The sequence below is a fragment of the Pangasianodon hypophthalmus genome, chromosome 20 (genome assembly GCF_027358585.1).
Source record: "Pangasianodon hypophthalmus isolate fPanHyp1 chromosome 20, fPanHyp1.pri, whole genome shotgun sequence".
Lineage (NCBI taxonomy): Eukaryota > Metazoa > Chordata > Actinopteri > Siluriformes > Pangasiidae > Pangasianodon > Pangasianodon hypophthalmus.
Window position 1 is genome coordinate 11,984,848 of NC_069729.1, and position 18,874 is coordinate 12,003,721.

Genomic DNA, 18,874 nt, shown 5'->3' on the forward strand with positions numbered 1-18,874 from the left:
AAAAATAAAAAGGGCTGTTCACACTGTTTAATACCACACTGAGCCTGTTTGCAGCCACAGCAAACACTACTGTTGTCAACATATCGATTTAGGTGTGAAACTGGACCACACGCATTATGATGCTATGTTTTTTAAGCAAATGTAGTTGAATCATGGAAAGACTGATTACACATATCTGCTTAAAATGTGTCTCTGAAGTGGTTTGAGCGATCTGACTTAAATTTTTTTTTTTTTTTTTTAATATAAATAGTGTATAATATAAATTGTGTGTATTCACACCTGCATTTTCCTGTGGATAATTCCTATCTGAATATAATCCTGATACACAACACCTATGAGACAATCAGGTTACATGTAGTATTACTTCAGAAACCCATATTTTGCAAAGAAAACTATCAAAATAACACCTATGAGACAATCAGGTTACATGTAGTATTACTTCAGAAATCCGTATTTTGCAAAGAAAACTATCAAAATAAATTTAAACCACTACATTCAGAATATATACTTTTTGAGAAAACAGTAAGCTGTACTTACGGGGCGACTGGGAGGCTGTACATTCATTGGCTGTGTCTGTGGAGAATATATGAGGGAGGCAGAGCCAGCATTCTGTGTGGGGCTGTAGGAGGGCTAGACACACACACAGACAGGGGTGTGATTTAGACAAGAAGAAGGCATCAAGGGAAAACATGGAAAAAAAAAAAAAAAACCCAGAAAGTTAGTATGGAATATGTGGAAATATTCCTCTTGGACCATATGGGGGATGTCACTATTGTTATCTGTGTGTACGTGGTGAGAGGGATAACTGCTAATAAGCATATGTGAACCACGACCATAAGTCTGTCTCTGTCATCACTTGTGAGTGCGCTGTGGGAGGGTAGCAGGACTGTCACAGCAGAAGCAATTGAACACTATTATTAACTGGCACTGCTCCTTGAGTCTAAAGCACATAGCCAGGGACCACTGACATTGTCTACAATCCCATTATCCCATATTCTCACAAACAACTGTGTGTTTCTTAAAACATTATTCACCACAAAATACCCGTATAAATGCAGACCCATATTTAATCCCATCATCAATTCCAAGAAGTTTCTATAGTTTTCATTTATAGTCCAAATCAAGGACAGCACTAGGATGGGCAAACTGTTCATTTACAAGCTATCCCACTGGTGCCATTTCTTGGTTACCTGCAAATCTAAGTGACTTGGCCTAAAAACGGTAGCTAACACAGTTGAATAATGTATGGCGATCTAATTAGCTAATAACTGCATTAACATAGATACAAACAAATATACAGTCAGTTTTTAATGGATTAATTACCTGTCTACAAGGTCAGCAACACCTACAAGACTGAAGTTGGGACTGTAAATAAACCTAATGAGTTATTAGCTGTAACTAAGCTTACTTCAAAATTGAAGCAAATAATATAAACTAGACATCTTTGCAGCAGAGGTGCTTCTTGAATTCTTGTACAGCAATGTAGCCCTGATGAACAACAGGTTGTTTCATTTTCTGAGCGTAGACATTCCTGGCTTGGAAAGCTAGAACAGCTTTATCTGTTTGGCAAGCATGGACAAGGGAAGCTAAAATGCATCGGAAGAAAGATGTTTTGTTGTCCTGCTCTGAAATCAGATAGTTAATGTTTGTATAAGACTAGAAAATAGGCTAAAAGGAGACACATTACGAGATACAAAAGAAATCATTTTTCTTGATCTTAAAGCTCAGACACCACAATTTCCAACAGACATTTAAATCATCTAACTTGACAGCCATCATAATAGATGGAATTTGTCAGCATTTCCAAATACTACTGTCAATCGTCTCAAGTCTACTAGCATAATGAGCAAGTAGGAATTTAAAAAAATAAATAAATAAAATAAAATAAAAAATAAAAAAAAAACACATATCCCAGACACCTGGGCTAGTGATTTGTCCATCCCTGCAGTAAAACAGTAAGACATTAGCACATCGTGTTTGCCACTCATGATGCAAAACAGTGTGCTGACACACGTGTGTAGATGAAAACAGTCAAGATAACTGTTATCACACCAAAGATAGTTTTCCACTCAAGTGAGATGCTTCATCGGTTCAACAGAATGGTGGAAAATTTCTCAGCTATTATGAGTGCGTTTATATCAGACTGGAATTACAGCAATTACAGTAATTACGAGATGACAACTCTGAGAATCTAGTTGGGGCTGATCAACCTCTCCGACTGAGAAACCATTACTTTCTGTAGAAACATACACATCAACACACTAACAGCTATGACAGCCAGACATTTTTCACTGGCTTGTTTTAAATTCAACAAACTAAAGCTAGACTATATTATAGGAATTCTTATAAGGTCATTACCAGAGAATAGTGGATTATATAGATTTATATGTCTGTAGTTAAATCACGTTAAATCCTGAAATTATATTCCTAGTTACCTTTAAGTGATGCAATTTACTCAGTTGTGTTTGTTCATACCGTGATAATGCATCAGAACATTATGAAAAATTTAACTGGTGATGTTACATTAGTGACGTCATGAAGCTGACATCACTGAGGTGTGAATCAGATGAATGGCCGAACGTCTAACTTTATACAAGTCCATTAGCTTTAGACATTCAAAACGACCGAGATGTATGAAAAGCTTGAAGACTTTTCCCCCCGCTTATATTATGCCCCTGTTTTCAGAATGAAGTGTTCTATATGTCTGTTGTGAGCAGATCTCTCTCTTTAAAGAGGACATTAAAGGTCATTTGAACATGTAACACGATGTTCTGAGGATCCTCAGTAAAATGATTGTACATTTATCTCCCTCAGGAAAGTGCACTGTACATTAAGCATGTTGATACTGAATAAACATGTAAAACTAAATAAATAAATAAAAATTTTAAAAAGCCTTGAAGACAGAAAGACACACACTCACCGTTCCGCCTGGTTCCCAGCCCTTAAGGTAACGGTAGGCAGGCGCAGGAGGGGCTGATACCTGAGACAGAGCAGGTGAGGGGACTTTGCCCAGATCGTGCCCTTGGTAGGGAGGACCAGGGTGCCTCGGGACCTGCGACACAGACACACACACACACTTTCACTGACTTGTACAAGCTGACACATTTTTCCAATGTGTGTTTATTCATGTTTGTAGTGTGTTGCATGGAGGGCAGGAGAAGACTTATTGGTCTACAGTGGAATGAGAAGTACAAGAGGAAGAGGAAGAGAGAGAGAGCAGTAGGTGATGCACAAAAACACAAACACCAGGCACACACAACTTGTCTAATCACTTCTATCCTGGTTTTTGGAGAATCCCCTGCCTCACACATTTTAGTGTTTTCCCTGCTCTAAGATGCTCTTCAACCCAGGAAAGACTGTTAATTAGCTGATTTGTTGAATCAGATGCATTAGATCAGATTAAACACTGAAATGTGGAGGACAGGGGTCACTCCAGGACAAGGGATGGTACCCTGTACCCTATGGAAACCCCCACAACTGTCCAAGATTCCTGCAAATATCTAAAAGGTGCAAACATTTCAGCAATTATTCTGACTGCTGTCGAGACAATGGTGTCATTCTGCTCTGGTCTGAATGAGCACACAGAACCCTGGCTTCTGAATGCACGCCCACGTCGTGAGTATTAAACGAGAATGAACCAACAAAAGAGAGAATCAGGAAACAGATGTCAGAGATAATGCATTTGTTGCTGCTATTCTAGAAAGAGGAACAACGCAGACACAACACTGGATCGGCCATCCAGAGGTCTTTAGAGCAGGCTGTGGTCGAGTTTTGACAGGAAGCTGGGATTCGGGGATTAGAGAGATAGTGGGAGAAAGACAGCAAGTGACACCCAATGAAACAGAGCAAGGCAGAGAGAAACAGAGAGAGAGACAGGAGACTTTGTAATGGCTACAGGTGCTAGCCTAACCTCCTAGCTTTTTTGTCATACTGAACTGAAAATTGTGTTTATCTTTTCTCCCCCCCCTTCATTTTATGTCCCACATGTGATGTTTTGTTTCTGCCCGTTGCTAAGAGACTGAGAGTCACGTCCTTTGCTTGTTGGTGCAGGTGTTTTAATGGCAGCCAGGCAATGCTAGAGTGGAAGTCTTTTTAAAAAAAAAAAAAAAAAAAAGCCTCTCTCTAACATCTACACAATATTTAAAGGCAAACTACAGATGCTGATGTGTATGCATGTGTCTCACAGGGGGATTACACTAAACATTTACTGTACATAATATACATAGACAGACACGAGGATCTAAAGGCAAGAGACATTCACAATATAGCTCACCATCTTTATTTCAGATACAATTTTGTCAAATTATATATAAATAAATAGGATAACCGTAATACTATTACTAATAATTTAATACTAATAAAGGGGTCATAAGTTTACATACGCCTTGCAGAGTCTGCAAAATGTTAATAATTTAATTAAAAAGAATAAGAGGGATCAAAAAAATTGCAATTTGTTTTTTATTTAGTACTGCCCTGAATAACATATTTCCCATAACAGATGTTTACATGTAGTCCACAAGACAAAATAATAACTGAAATGAACCAGTTCAAAAGGTTACATACGCTTCATTCTTAATACTGTGTTGTTACCTGGAGGATCAACGACTGTTTTTATTATTTTGTTTAAGGATCTTATTTTTTTCCATGTAGAACAGCCCATCAGAAACTACTTAAGATATTCACATGTTTCCCAGAAGACAAAACAATAACAATTTACACCGATCATCCTGTTCAAAAGTTTACATCCCCCGGCTCTTAATGTATCGTGTTGCCTTCTTGAGCATCAGTGAATATTTGCACCTTCTGTAATAGTTGTGTACGAGTCCCTCAGTTGTCCTCAGTGTGAAAAGATGGATCTCAAAATCATATAGTCACTGTTGGAAAGGGGTCAATTATGCAGAAGATGCTGGAAAACCAGAGAATGTGCAGTGGACAAGGACAAACAAGGGACTCGAACAACTACCACAAAACATAAAAACAGTCGTTGATCATCCAGGTAACAACACAGTATTAAAAATCACCCGCATGTAAACTTTTGACTGGTTCATTTGTGTAAAATCAGTTATTATTTCGTCTTGTGGACTATATATATGAAATGAGTGAAATACGTTATTCAGGGCAGTACTAGATAAAAAACAAAATGCAATTTTTATGTAAACTTATGACCCCAACTGTAAACTTATGACCCCAACTATAATTTATCTTTATGTCGCACTGCACTTACCTTGTATTCTTAGACAAAAAGCTTTGTTGTGCTTCATAATTTAACGATAGTTGTCACTGATTAATTAGACAAATTATCTATTTACACTGTATTTCCTGTGGACTAATTAATGTAGTGATCATCAGGCCTGTCAATAATCTAGCTAATAGTTGTGTGATGCTGCCTTTGCATTTAAGATTTGCACTGATGATGGTCTAGTCTTCTGAAAACGCTTTGGATTTTTTTCTCCTGTTAAACCCTAATACAGATTTTTTTTTCTAGAATATGCTACAATTTTGAATTTCATTCATTTTTTTCAGGTTTTTATCTGATGCAGCATGTTGGGTTAGCAAAAGTGATCATTTTTACAGGCATTTCCATTTCTAAATTTTCTGCAGGGGTTATATTTCACATTTTGACCTGCTGTTTGTGGCAGGTCATTCAGACTGATTACTTTTGTACACTGAAAGGCTACAAATGGTGATGTGAAGGGCGAGTCTTAACCAAAGCACAAGGCTATTCAACAGGTGGCTGCCAGACTGCTACAAAAGAAGAAAATAATTTAAATTCATGGCATATTCTGTTGCAGGCCTCCCTCATGTGCTTCAAGCAAAATGTTTTCAGACGTGGCCATAGAGCTACATTCAAATCTCCAGCTGCAGATACACAGCGCTATTTCACTTACAAGAGAAATAATAATTCAGGCACACCCTCAAACTGTTCAGCTTGATGTTTCATTATATAACGTCTGGCTTTATTTATCATGCCAGTTGAGCATGCTGAAACTAGGGAGGGAATTAGAAGATCACATGAGGAGATAAGAGGAGAGGAGGTAAGGAGATAAAAGAGAAGGGAGGAAGTTGATAGAAAGATCAGCGATTTGGTTAAGAAATTATATATGTGGGGCAGAATAGTGATGGGATGTGAATGTTTTGATGCAGCCACTCACGCTATACACCGCTGCCACACCAGGTTGGGCTGGAAATATCCGCTCGTCCAGCGACAGTGCTGCTCTTGGAATTCTGGAGCACGCATGGTTAAGGAAAACTCTACGACAGCTTCAATACAGGCTTAAGAAGAGATCATCAAAGTCAAGCAATGCCAAAAAAGGCCAGTGTTAAGATATTAAAATATTAGCAAATATTTAATACATTGTAAAATTGTATGCAACAGTGTTCATTGTTCAGTTTAACCCGTGGTCAGAGCTCGGTGCGGAATAATATCATGAGTAAATAACATCATATGATACACAGTGAGTTAAGCAGTGAGTTAAGCAGGTCAGAATTCTAAAAAATTTCAACTTTAGGCCTACTACACCACATACCTTCATCATCGAGCAATATGTCAGACATAAATCTTGACATAGAATACCAACGTGACTTGGAGCTTAGCATTAACATCACTGTGTCATTACACAGTATAGTGACAAACAAAATGTTTGCAAAATGAGTCTTTCATCTACTGTCTAATCTCTCACAGTCCTTTGGTTAGTGTGTTCTGAAACCATGTGACATCAGCAAGTCTGAGATAATGGGTGATACCAAGCTACTGACGTCACACAGTCTCCTCTTGGTCTGTAGCAGGTGCATTCAGAAAACTTTTCCTAAGAGCAGGAATTACACTTTCCATACCACAAGCAATCCCTGTAGTGACAAGTGACAGCAAGTATTTCTTTTGTGTTAAAAGAGGGCTAAACAAAATAGAGATAGAGAGAGAGAGAGAGAGAGAGAGAAGAACTAGCTACAGCAGTTCTCTGTTTCTGTGTTAGGGAGAAACAGGACGGTCACATGATTTCAAGGAAAGCTTTCCTCCCGCCTTGTCTCAACACCCTTTGGGTCTTCCGTTGAAATCCAGCTTCTCCTCCATCTCACTCTCTCCCTCTTACACACACACACACACACACACACACACACACACACACAAACACACACACACACACACAGCTCATGTTGGAGTACTCTCTTTGTTGGCAGCCTGCCAATATTACCCTTGATAATAAGGAAGAAGGGGAAAAGGAGAGCTAAAAATGTAAGACAAGCAGGTACAAGGGGCAAGACAGAGGAAGATAGAAACAGATGGCACAATAAATGACGCCTCATTCAGGAAAGCCAAATGAAACCCAAACACACTGTGTTTGTGTGTGTGTGTGTGTGTGTATGAGAGAGAGAGAGAGAGAGAGAGAGACAAGAATAAAGTGGGCTCTTGCCAGACTGCATTCGGCATGTGGCCATGCATGAGTATGTGTTTGTGTATATTTGAACATCACCCCACTGTCTACTATGTTCCTACCACATTCCTATGTGAGAAAAGTCAGCCTGGGTCATCAGGGTCATTTCCCTGGCTCCGGGGTCACAAGCGCCGTGTAAGGGCACAGGAGGAAGGCATGAACCTGTACATAATTCTTCCTGGAGCTCCACTATGAACTGAATGTGACTAGTGCACTTCAGCGGGCTAGGAAAGCAAATTCCTGCCTACATGCAGACAGGTATCCTAAAACAACAGGCAGCACACAACATTATCGCTGACACATGATCATGATGATGATGCCCTTCACATTCCATCTGAAAGGAAGCTGCCAACGTAGCCACCACTTCTGGGCAGCATTTTTGCTCTCAAATTAAAGTCTGTCACATTTGTTAGGCAGCATAAGGACAGCCATTTTCTATTTACTGTATACAGTACATGTATGTACAATGCAACATCATGCAAAAGTATGCACAGGCATTAAGTGCTAACAGGAGCTGAATGGGATTCTCTGTCTGCATTTGCAGCTTCCCATCCACTAGCCTGCTCTCCCCAAACACACAACAGCTACAACTAGGCTTGGGACAATTGGTGATCGTTTTGGGAATCGCTGACAGATTCCAAGTATTACGATGTCTATCAAGTCGATGACTTACGTGTCTGTGGGAAAACGTGGTGTCTGCAGCTTTAAGATCGACAGAAATATATGTGCTGTATTTCATACGTTTTCTTTTCGCCTGTTTTGTATCCTATACGAACCTTAATAACCTGCTGTCTGACATCAGAGCAGAGCAACAAAACATATTTCTCTGAACTATCTTAGCTTCCTTGTCCATGCTGCTGAACAAATAAAGACATGAATGTCTTCACTCTCAAAAAATGAACTAAAATTTAAATGAAGAAAATGAAACAGCATGTTGTTTATCAGGACGACTTCACTATACAAGAATTCTGCTGCTGTTCACCACAAGCACATGCAATGTGTACATGACACGCGTTACGTATATCTGACCACGACTCTCCAGCCCCTCAGAGCCACAGGCAATACAATTGTCAATCAGCGATAGTTAGGGGGCATGACAAGACGATGGCATGTTACAAACGATCTCACAAGCGAACTACCAACTAGGAAGGGAGAAAGCTTGCACTTACTTTTCTCCAAGACGACATGTCGATATGTCAAGACGATATGTTGAAGACACCATATTTTTTCAAGCTGCTGCTCATGCTGCATCACAGGGCAGCGCAACACCCTGAAAGCGCTGTCTGCCCTCTTTTGCATACAAGAGCTCACAGATGCCCGTGACTGTCTCTCTGATTGACAGGGGAGAGAGGAATAAGGTCCCTACCACTCAGAGAACATGGCCAATTTTGCTCTCTTGAACTCCTGGCCATGGTTGGCTGTAGCGTTGTCAGGATTTTAACTCACGTTTTCTCAATGATAGGGTGAACATTTTTCTGTAGCACCGCGCAGGAGCCCCTCTGCCTGACGAGATGTGTACAGTGATAATTGAAAAATAGGTGATCTATTATTGAAATACACAAACAAGTTACTGGACAAGAAACACCACAATAAAGCATTAAATTATTTATTATTCTGTCCTAATGTACTAAATAACAACTACATTAAATATTAGCATTACAAAATGTACTTATGACTAGTTTGTTGATTAAAGCCTCTAAATAAACCACAGACCTTCAAAGACATTACCAGAGACAGCAGAACAGAGTCTCAAGAGACAGTCTTAGGATCCCCTCCCTTCAAGAGCTAGACTCTCCCATGAAGTAAAAATTATCTGCTATGGATGGTCAGTTTCTTCCCTCCAGGATGATAGAGCTATTTCTCTGTGGTATTATTAATGCAAACCCTTAGAGGCAGGAGATAGTCTGTGTCTGTGTGTGTGTGTGTGTGTGTGTGTGTGTATGTGAGGCCCTGCATTCACACCAGGGAAAATCACATGCTCCAGGTCTGTCTCTTGTGGATGTGAAGTGACTACTACCGTTTTCCTTTTTTACCCAAAAAAATAAAGGCAGTAGCCAAATAGTGTACAGTTTACTGTATGCATTTTACACATAAGGGTTACTTTTGTTTACAGTGAATTTTAATACTATAATAAAACCTAGGAAACGATGAAACCACAGCTATAAATTTTTGTTTGCCAAATATTGTTGACAGAGGTAACTTGTGCAAATAGGGAATTGCCTGTGGGAGATGTCAAACAACCTGTGCCATAGGACTTTTAGTATATTTTAAGATTTTACTAGAGCCAATCATTTGCATCGACTTGCTTTACTGCGTCATAACTAATTTGCATTAAATTAAGGAAAGCCCAATTCAAATGTCTCTCCACCCTGTTGCTGAACTTGTGTCTCTGTTTCATGAACTTGCACAGGACATTTTTGGTCTTTTGCCACTTTGCAAGTGCAAATTCACCCAAAATGAGTGTGTCTATGAGAAAGAAGCTGGTATGGTATTGTAGATGTCAGAGAGAGAGAGAAACCTGACCTTACTAGACCTAACAAAAGATGAGGGTCGTGAGTGTTCTTGAAGGACACACATTTAAAGTTCCATCAACAGTGCTGTGTTTCCACCTCAAACACAGTGTAGCTTTGTTGCAGCTGTTGATGGTGCAGAGAAGAGCAGCAGGCTGCAGTGTGTGAGGTCACTCAGTACTCAGTATAAGCCTGCCTGCACACACTCGGGAGCCGCACACGGATTCTGTGAAGCAGGATCGCCTACGTGGCAGCTGGGCAGAGGGGCTAGGACAGAGAGAGAGAGAGAGGTGGGGGGCAACAGAAAGCATAGGATTGAGAGAATGTGCACAGAGCTGAGTAAGCTACAGAAGTAACGTGTTTTCATCCAGATGTCTTAATTGTTGCGCAGACACTGAAACCTCGCTCCTTGTGGCATGTATACATAGAAATGAGTGATCATCTGTAACTTTGTTGCTTGCTACTGAGTATACAAAATGTCACCAGCTAGAGCTGGCTTTTTTGAACATCAAAATTGAAACAAAAACAATCCTTTCCTTAAGTGCTTCCTTCAAAGCACATGCCTATTCTCAAACCTTAATGCTACTGCTAGAGAATTGACAAACAAGTTGATTGACAGGCAAGGTGATACATCTCCTTGTCTCAATTGTTTTGAATTGTTTTGTCATCATTTTTTTCCCCTCTTGATTACAGAATGGGAATTTATTTTATGATTTCTTCAGAATTGCCATAAAAACAGCCGGATGAAAATCATGTGAGAGAGAGAGAGAGAGGGCTCTATTGGAGTGTTCCTCAGTCAAGTGAACACAGATGCAGCAGATGGTGCAGAACTAAATGTAGCTTGTGGAAGCAAACACAGTCATTTAACTTTATGTTACACAACCTTAGACAAACACACACCAGTCAAACTAGACAAAAAAACAACTAGACAAAAAACACTAAGCCACCTACAAAACACTACAACATTCAAAAGTTGAAGGTAAGCTGTTTAAATACCTGGGAAAATTCCTTCTAAAGAACTGAACATTCTTCCTTTACTTTTTGACTGGTTTCTTGGACTTGCAATCAATATCATTAAGAGCAGTAAACTTGCCAAATGTGCAGTTTATAATGAGAGAAATGTTGGTAGAGACGGCAAAGTTTCCCTTGGTTACGTAACTGGTCCAATCTGTAAACAGCTTCAACACTAAAAGTAAAACTGGATAATTTGGTGCGAGTTAATGCCAATAACAGCTGCCTTTCAGAAAGAGTTCATTTCCCAAAGGAACCAGACGACTTTCAAATCTGAAACCTCATTAATCACCTCCTCTCCTGATCTGACCTATAAAGCACATGAAACATGTTTTGTTAACCATCTTCAACTCCCATGTGTAATCACATGTGCAATACACTGCCTAATGTGAAACGAATCCTACACCAAGCAGAGCAGGCAGCTTCATCATGACACAGCATTTTACTAAACAAGTCACAAGCACATGCTGTGCACAAAATATATTTTTAATACATGGCACAATCACAGTTTGTAGCGATGCAATCTGCAGCTAGAGTGAGGTCAAGCCCTGTTTAAATAAGCCCCAGCTTATTTCTGCAGCCAGTGCCTGATGGGCTGAGTGTAAACAGAAGGAATTCTGGAGAACTGCCCTAGGGGAAAAACACACACTATCCCTACATGACCCCGCAGGTACAGTAGACCTGCGTCATATCTGCCATGATTCAGAGGAAGCAGTGGAACCTAAGTGTCAAAGGGTTGTCTGTGCCTGTAGTGGAGGAAATATTTTATTAAAAATGGGGACATAAACTGTTCTGCAAGCAGTGTGCACAATCTTATGCCAAGCTTTTCTTTCGGTGTCAAAATGCCTTCAGCAGTCTTCTGAATGCATCTCTGGATTCATATTAAAGAGAAATCAACGGATTTCGCAGAGGTTTAATGCTGGTTCTTTCACCAACTCCCCAACTGACCGTAAATCTACAGACGCATTTAGTCAAAGACATTTACCCATGCACTCAAATCGCTCCTCAGTCACTCATTTCACTATGTACTATACTGTACAGAGCATCACGCCAAAGTTTTTCCTTTGTTTCCCCACACCTGCAGTGTATTATTCTACCGCCTTTGGCCCCCACCTCCCACATCTCAAGGCAGAAATGCACCAGAAATTCGGAAGTAATCCAGAAATTAATTTAAACGAATTTTTTTTTTTAAAAAACCTAGACCATATACATATATCAATTTTGGCATGTATTTAGGGAACCGATTTTGGGTGAAATAGGCTTCTATGAATTTACTTTAGAGCTCCAGTGCAAAATTAAAGAAGCAAACGTCAAACAGTAAGCTTGTCTTGGCTAGTCAACTACGTGCAGAAGGTAGAAAATAGTAAAAACTTGACTTTTAAGTAAACCATCGCTTTCCCTCGACCGAAACGTATGTTTTCACACAAACACCCATATTAATATTCATCTCGAAGCTCTGCGGTTGGTCGGGATGCTTCAAGCACACAGAAGATTTTATGATTGAGGTCTTGTTTGCACAATTGTATGCATCTGCAGTACGGGTATTAAAAATAACTGTTGCAATTGTCTCCACCAAAATGATGTAAAAGGGCTTGTATCACTTTGATAAAGTTAGTTTAATTTCAAATTTGTCTTTTTGGCTCTAATATCTTTTGAACTTGGATGAACCAAATGAAAAAGATACAATGTCAGAAACAGTGAATGTTGGGTCTGGTGTGAAATGCCATTTAAGTATGCAACTGTGGCTCTATGATCAATGATCTATGACCAACTCTAGGCCTGCATATTAACAGAAATCCAGTTAACCTATTAGAATAAACCGAAAACAGTGCACAGTATGACAAGGAGGAAAAACACTCAACCACGCTTGCTACAAGGAATGTGGAATACCCTGAGCAGACAGCGTGTGGGGAAAGCTGACCCAAAGTGAAAAAAGCAGCATCCAGCTAACATCATGGGATAGCGGAATCCATGTCACATGGTATAGTGCGGAAACACACACACACAAAAAAAATGGACCATGCTAACAGCACCTAGTCACAGGTCCACTGGTCAGTTAAATGGTGGGGAATGTGAATTACTCTGAGCAGATTACACTAAGATTCAAGATTTAAAGGTTCGGTTGTCGCATACGCATTTGTGACACAAAGGGTAAACCAAACCAGTAGGGAGAAAGAAGGCTGACAGGACAAAAACATGACTTCTGTCTGAGTATTGCGAGTTAACGGAATCCAGTTAAATTAGCCGGCTCCATAGTGTAAGCATGTGGTATGGCAAAGAAGAGACACCGGGAGGAAAGACCAGCAGGAAGAATGACAGGTGAGTGTCACTTACTAAGCAACAACACAGAGCAAGTTAGTGAGGAAAGGTACTGCTTCACTAGAAAAGCACTCACAATGTATTAAAAAAAAATATATACTCACCACAGCAGAAGAGATGAGAGGAGGCTATTGAGAGCTTTGCAGGACAGGTTACCTGTAGCACCAACTGCAGTCATTAAGCATATAGCTCCATATGGTGTACATGTGGTCCAAGGTGTATGAAGCAAGAAGAAGAAAGTGAAAGATGGGTGTATGACAGCAGTATTTATTGCAAATACTGCATCATATGTCACTTTGTGATTTTTCAGCACACCTGGCAATTAGTTTTAATTAGGGGGTGAGACAGAATAGCCTTTACATATACATATAAATTCAATCCTTTCAAAAAAATGTCATAATGATTAACAATCAAAATATTGTGCCTCTCTAGTGGATAGAGAGTAGGGTGAGGGCCGGGAGAAGGTTTGGACAATTCTGAGAGAGGGATCGGAGAGGCTAGGTAGAAGGATTAGGGAAGGCTGAGAGAAGTATGGGAGAAGGTCTGTAAGCAGGACTGTGGGCTAGAGAGAGAAAAAGCTTGTTCTGTGAGACGCTGGCTGACCTGGGCCTTTGTTGGGAGGCGGTGGGAAGCGCTGCCTCGGCCAAACGTTCTGAATGCTAAGCAGCACTGCTATTGTGTAAGGAGAGCAGCAGCAGCCGCATGGACTAGCCGTCGCTCTGGTAACCAGTAGAAATACCCTGCCTTACGTGCACACACACACACACACACACACACAGACACACTCACAAAAGCGCTCTGCTTAGCATCATCATCAGAGTAACACATGGTCTCACTTCTCAGAGAAAAAGAAGGCAGGAAAAGAAGGAAAGAAGCAATGACAATCCTTCCCAGGAGAATGAAGAACAATAGCCATGTGTATATCCATGAACAAGCAAGAATTTAAACAATGAGCAGATTTCAGCATAGGTGTTTAGAACTAGCATGTATGAGGGTTTGTCCCAGCAATGTGTGTGCTGTCCCAGTGAAATCAACAGAAAAATTGGACAAACTCTCAAAACTCTAAATGGAAGATAATCTTAGGTTTAAATGTCTGTCATAGGTGAAACACCTACAGATCTAGTGTTATTCCCATAAGGGCAACATACCGATGGGAGAAAAAAAAAAAAAAAAAAAAATCAGACCGATAATGCTGAACTGGACACTAAAATTTGGGATCAAAATGCAGTGAAGCCCACATTCAACATGTCAGACACTGTGGCTCCAAAATACACTATAATCGCCAAAAGTATGTGGACACTTGACCATTACAGCCCTATTTTGTTGTGGAACATCACAAAACCAGTGGGCATGTATATGGAGTTGGTCCCGACTTTGCTTCTATAACAGCCTCCTAAATTTTGGAGCGTGACTGTGGAGATTTACTCATTCAGCTACAAGAGCATCAGTGAGATCAGGCACTGATGTCGGGTGAGGAGGCCTGGGGCACTGGCAGCATTCCAGTTCATCCCAAAGGTGTTCAGTGGGGTTGAGGTCAGGGCTCTGTGCAGGACAGCTCAGGAAGGTTGCAGTTCTTCCACTCCAACCTTAACACACCACGTCTGCTGGAACAGGCTTGGGCCCCAAAGCTCCACTGAAGGGAAATCTTAGTACTACAGCATTCAAGGACATCCTATACAAACGTGTGCTATACAAATGTTGTGGAAACAGTTTGGGGAAGGCCTACATTCAGGTGTGATTGTCTGATGTCCACATAATTTTGGCCATACAGTGTACATCTCTATCAGTCCTTTCTAGTCACTAGTTTTCTTTCTAACGCCCACATGAAGAAGAGGAAGCCTTTAGCCAAATGTTAAACATTTGATGTTCGAGTTAATGTCTCTGACTGTAAGGTGCTATCACAGTTGGTTCTGGTACTACAATAGAGGTACAAATTCATGCCACTTTGGGGTAATGCAAATGCTGAAAGCAGTGGTCAATGCTTAACTTATGATCAGCCACATACTGGACTGAAAAAAAGCACAGATACAATTCCATACCCTTAAAAATATTTGAGAGTATATATATATATATATATACACACACATATACATACATACATACATACATATATACACACACACATCTATATCCAGACACCAAAAAAAAAAAAAAAAAAAAACCCACAATGTTCACAGTTGCAAAAACCACCACCTCTCTAAAGTCCTGTTACTCCAGCCTGTAAAACAAGCAGAGAAACAAGGTCTGCTTCTGGGATGGCTCATAGAGAAACTAAACTATTGCTCAATCACTTGACCCAGCAAGTTGGCTACAACTAAACATATGAATGTGCCAGTAATCATTTATTTAAACCTCTAGAGAAAGCAACAATTCCGTTGACTGAATGGTACAAACTACTAAACTTAACATCTCTAATGTGTGGATCTGCTGGAAAGGATGAAAGCTGTCTATGAACATGCTGGCTAGTACACAACCATGTGGCATCAGAAGCTTGAGTCCGCCCAAAAACAAAAAACAAACAAACAAAAAAAACAACAACAACAACAGCATGGGAGAACTGGCACTTAAGCAGGGGATCTGGTGGTCATCACACAGAAAGATGTGTTTCATTACTGCTTATTGAAATTTACTTAATATTTATTTAATACGCCCAAAGCATTCTGCATTTTATGGTCACTCACTATTACTAAAAAAAGTAACTACATGCAACTTTAGTCAACCTTAACTGCCCTCAAATGAGGTTGTTTTAGGGTGCGGCTCTAAAAAACTACTCTTGTCCAGGGGCCAGTTCACCAGCCCTGGTGCTGAAAGACAGAGTCCCAGTCCCGTGTATTGACTTTCTTAAATAAAATGCATTTTTCCTCTAATAGCCAAAGCTAGCAAATCCACTCATCCAGCTTCATGCAGCAGATTATAATAAGAAAAGAAAACATTAAAATTCATCCTGAATTGGGTCAAACGTTAACCCTGAAGGTACACTAAGTGAGTGCAATGAAAACTGAGACTACGTACTTACTATGCACTAATTCTTAAAATTATAGACCAGCTGCTGATTTGAAAAATTCGCACCTATTTTTAATGGGTTTGTAGATGAATCAAACACTGTTTTGTATGTAAGGTATCAGGATCAGGTCAACACTGCCCTGAAAATCTGGGTCAGTATCAGATTTGATCAGACATCTTTTCTGGTCAGATCCACAGATATGTTGTTGTAAATGTGTGTGATATTCACAGACACAACATAGACCTTGCACATTAACACAGGACACAAAACTGCCCTAAACATATTGGCACTGCACCTCTGATGTTACACTTATCTTTGTTACAGAAGCTTGCAGAGAGTTGGTTTAATGTGAGAATGTCGGTATTGGATCGGTTTTGAGTATCGGCTGGATTTATATTACGCTGAAAACTGAAAAAAGTGGGATCGGTGCATCCTATAAATGTGTACAGACCACAGCGATGGTGGCACGGCAGTGCAGCGGGGAGCATTCCAGGGTCACAGCTCCAGGGTTCCCGGTTCGATCCTGTACTTGGGTTCCTGCCTGCGTAAAGTTTTTTTTGTATGTTCTTCTTGTCTCCTTTGCTCTGGGTTCTCTGGTTTCTTTCCAGCTCCCAAAAAGCATGCCTGTAGGCAGACTGGCTACTCTAACTTGTCCCTAGGTGTGAATGAGTGTGTGCATGGTGCACATGAACTGGCATTCCCAACTCACACCCAGTGTTCCCAGGACAGGCTCCGGATCTACCCAGAATGCTGACCAGGATACAGCAGTTACTGAAGATGAATGAATGAATGAATGAATGAATACCACAAACAGCCATAGCTACTGTGGTATCTACTGTTGGTTTAGTCACATATCAGCTACAAACCCTCCATTTCCGTTCTGTGGTTCATGATGGGCCAGGCCAGCACACTCAGTCCACACACTTTATTCACACATCGAGGTGTTTTTTACAGAACCGAACTCTCAAAACTGCCAGGAAAATTCAAAGATTTGTACAATTAGCCCCGGTGCAGCGCACGGTTCTGCTGTTTTCCTTGCCAGAGCACACCCAGATCAGCGCATCATTACGCATGCTCGCGAGGTGTGAGAGACGTGACAAAGCGCGTGAGAAGATGGGACTGAAATCCACTGCCTTCACGCGCACGTAACAGATCGCGTACTTTCAGAGTCACGTGACGGCCGGTCTCAAATGGCGACACCTGCGCCGAAAAGCGGGGAATCCCGCAAAGCCTTTCTTTACATTTAAACCCGGGAGCCTCCGAGCTTTTCTCCACAAACACACATTACACTTTACTCAGTTAACCTGCTAGCAAAGCTGTATGTAGCGGCTTTTGTGTACATTGAGGCGTTTCTGTTTGTGTTCCCTCAGCTGCCCCATCTCCCTCTCTCTGCCTCACTCACACACACACACACACACAAACACAAAGCCGGAGTTGTCAAATTCCACGAACAAAAGCGCCAGGCAGATATATAGGTACACCAGCCCGCAAGAAAAGAGTACAAAGCTCAGCCGACACACACTTCTAGCCCAACACACACCTGAAACTTAAACACACACACGCACTCACACATTCACGCAGACGGAATTCCAACCGCTGAACTAGCAACTGTGATTAGCATCGTCACGCGCTAATCTCGCTAGCTAATCTCTTTGAGATAGGAATCCCTGCGAGTTAGCTAACCTCAGCGGCCGTTATCCTGACAAACATCCAGACCAGGCGCTCGCTGCTCTCTGCTTCGGCTCTGTGGCTGACTGAAATGCCGGCTAGTGAAGGATACTGAGGTGGCGGTACCGGCACGGTGGGAGGCTGAGGAGCGGCCGTGACTCCCGGTGGTACCGACACCGGGGGAACCCGCAGCTGGCTCGGTCCGGTTACAGTGGCTGCATTCGGCGCTGAACTCATGGCGGTGCTACACTAAAAAAAAAGATAAATTCAAAAGAAAAAAATAGGCGGCTAAAATACTGACACAGTGCAGCTATCTACCGCACATAGGCGCGTATCTTCTCTTTAGCAGGCCGTAAGAAACTTCACGCTATGGAATATGAGTATCTCACTAGTGGTGCGAAAAAAAGCCATTTTCGGTGCAGTCGCTTTTTTCTCGGGGTCGTACGTGCTGCTGTTCATGGGGACGGGGACGTTAAAGGGGGGTTCAGCACACAACTCTCCTCCGCCCTGGTTCTTCACTGACCCCGCTATTAAAATCCTGTTCTTCAAATCTCTCCCGGGTGCTTTTATTCAGTTCTTCGTTTCATTTTCAAAGTAATACCTCATTTACGTCGGAGAGTTATCTCAACATGGCGTTAAGCGGCCGCCTCGAGCAGTCCGGTAGTACAGATGGTTCGGGAAACGTCGGCACAATTCGGAAATGTTCGGATTTACCTCAGGCGCGTCGCTTGCACAGATTCCTCACATGCCACTACAAAATGTCCAGCCGGGTCCTTTCCGTCCTGCATGTGTTACATTCCGGGCTGCAAACGACTGAATGGCTTTGCACAAAGCATCCGCACAGTCAATGAAGTCTCTTTTATTTCCAAAACAAGCAGAAGGGAAGAAAGGGGCGTGATCCGTCACCAACAATACAGAAAATACGGTGTCGA

General features: G+C 41.2%; 1 protein-coding gene across 8 annotated transcripts in view; it reads right to left on the reverse strand.

Annotated features, from left to right (window-relative positions):
- The window catches only part of eif4g3a (eukaryotic translation initiation factor 4 gamma, 3a), a 59,178-nt gene extending 40,304 nt beyond the window's left edge, over window positions 1-18,874 (reverse strand). For 2 of the 8 annotated variants that reach the window (XM_053227214.1, XM_053227213.1), the window contains exons 1-3: window positions 17,958-18,874; window positions 2,921-3,052; window positions 538-630 (exon numbers count right to left, since the gene is read on the reverse strand). In XM_053227214.1, the coding sequence (XP_053083189.1) occupies window positions 538-630; window positions 2,921-3,052; window positions 17,958-18,179 (447 nt within the window). In that variant the 5' untranslated portion in view covers window positions 18,180-18,874. Of the gene's footprint in view, window positions 1-537; window positions 631-2,920; window positions 3,053-6,152; window positions 6,226-17,957 lie in introns of all 8 variants that reach the window. The other 6 variants (XM_053227212.1, XM_053227215.1, XM_034314120.2 and 3 more) reach the window with 6 other exon arrangements.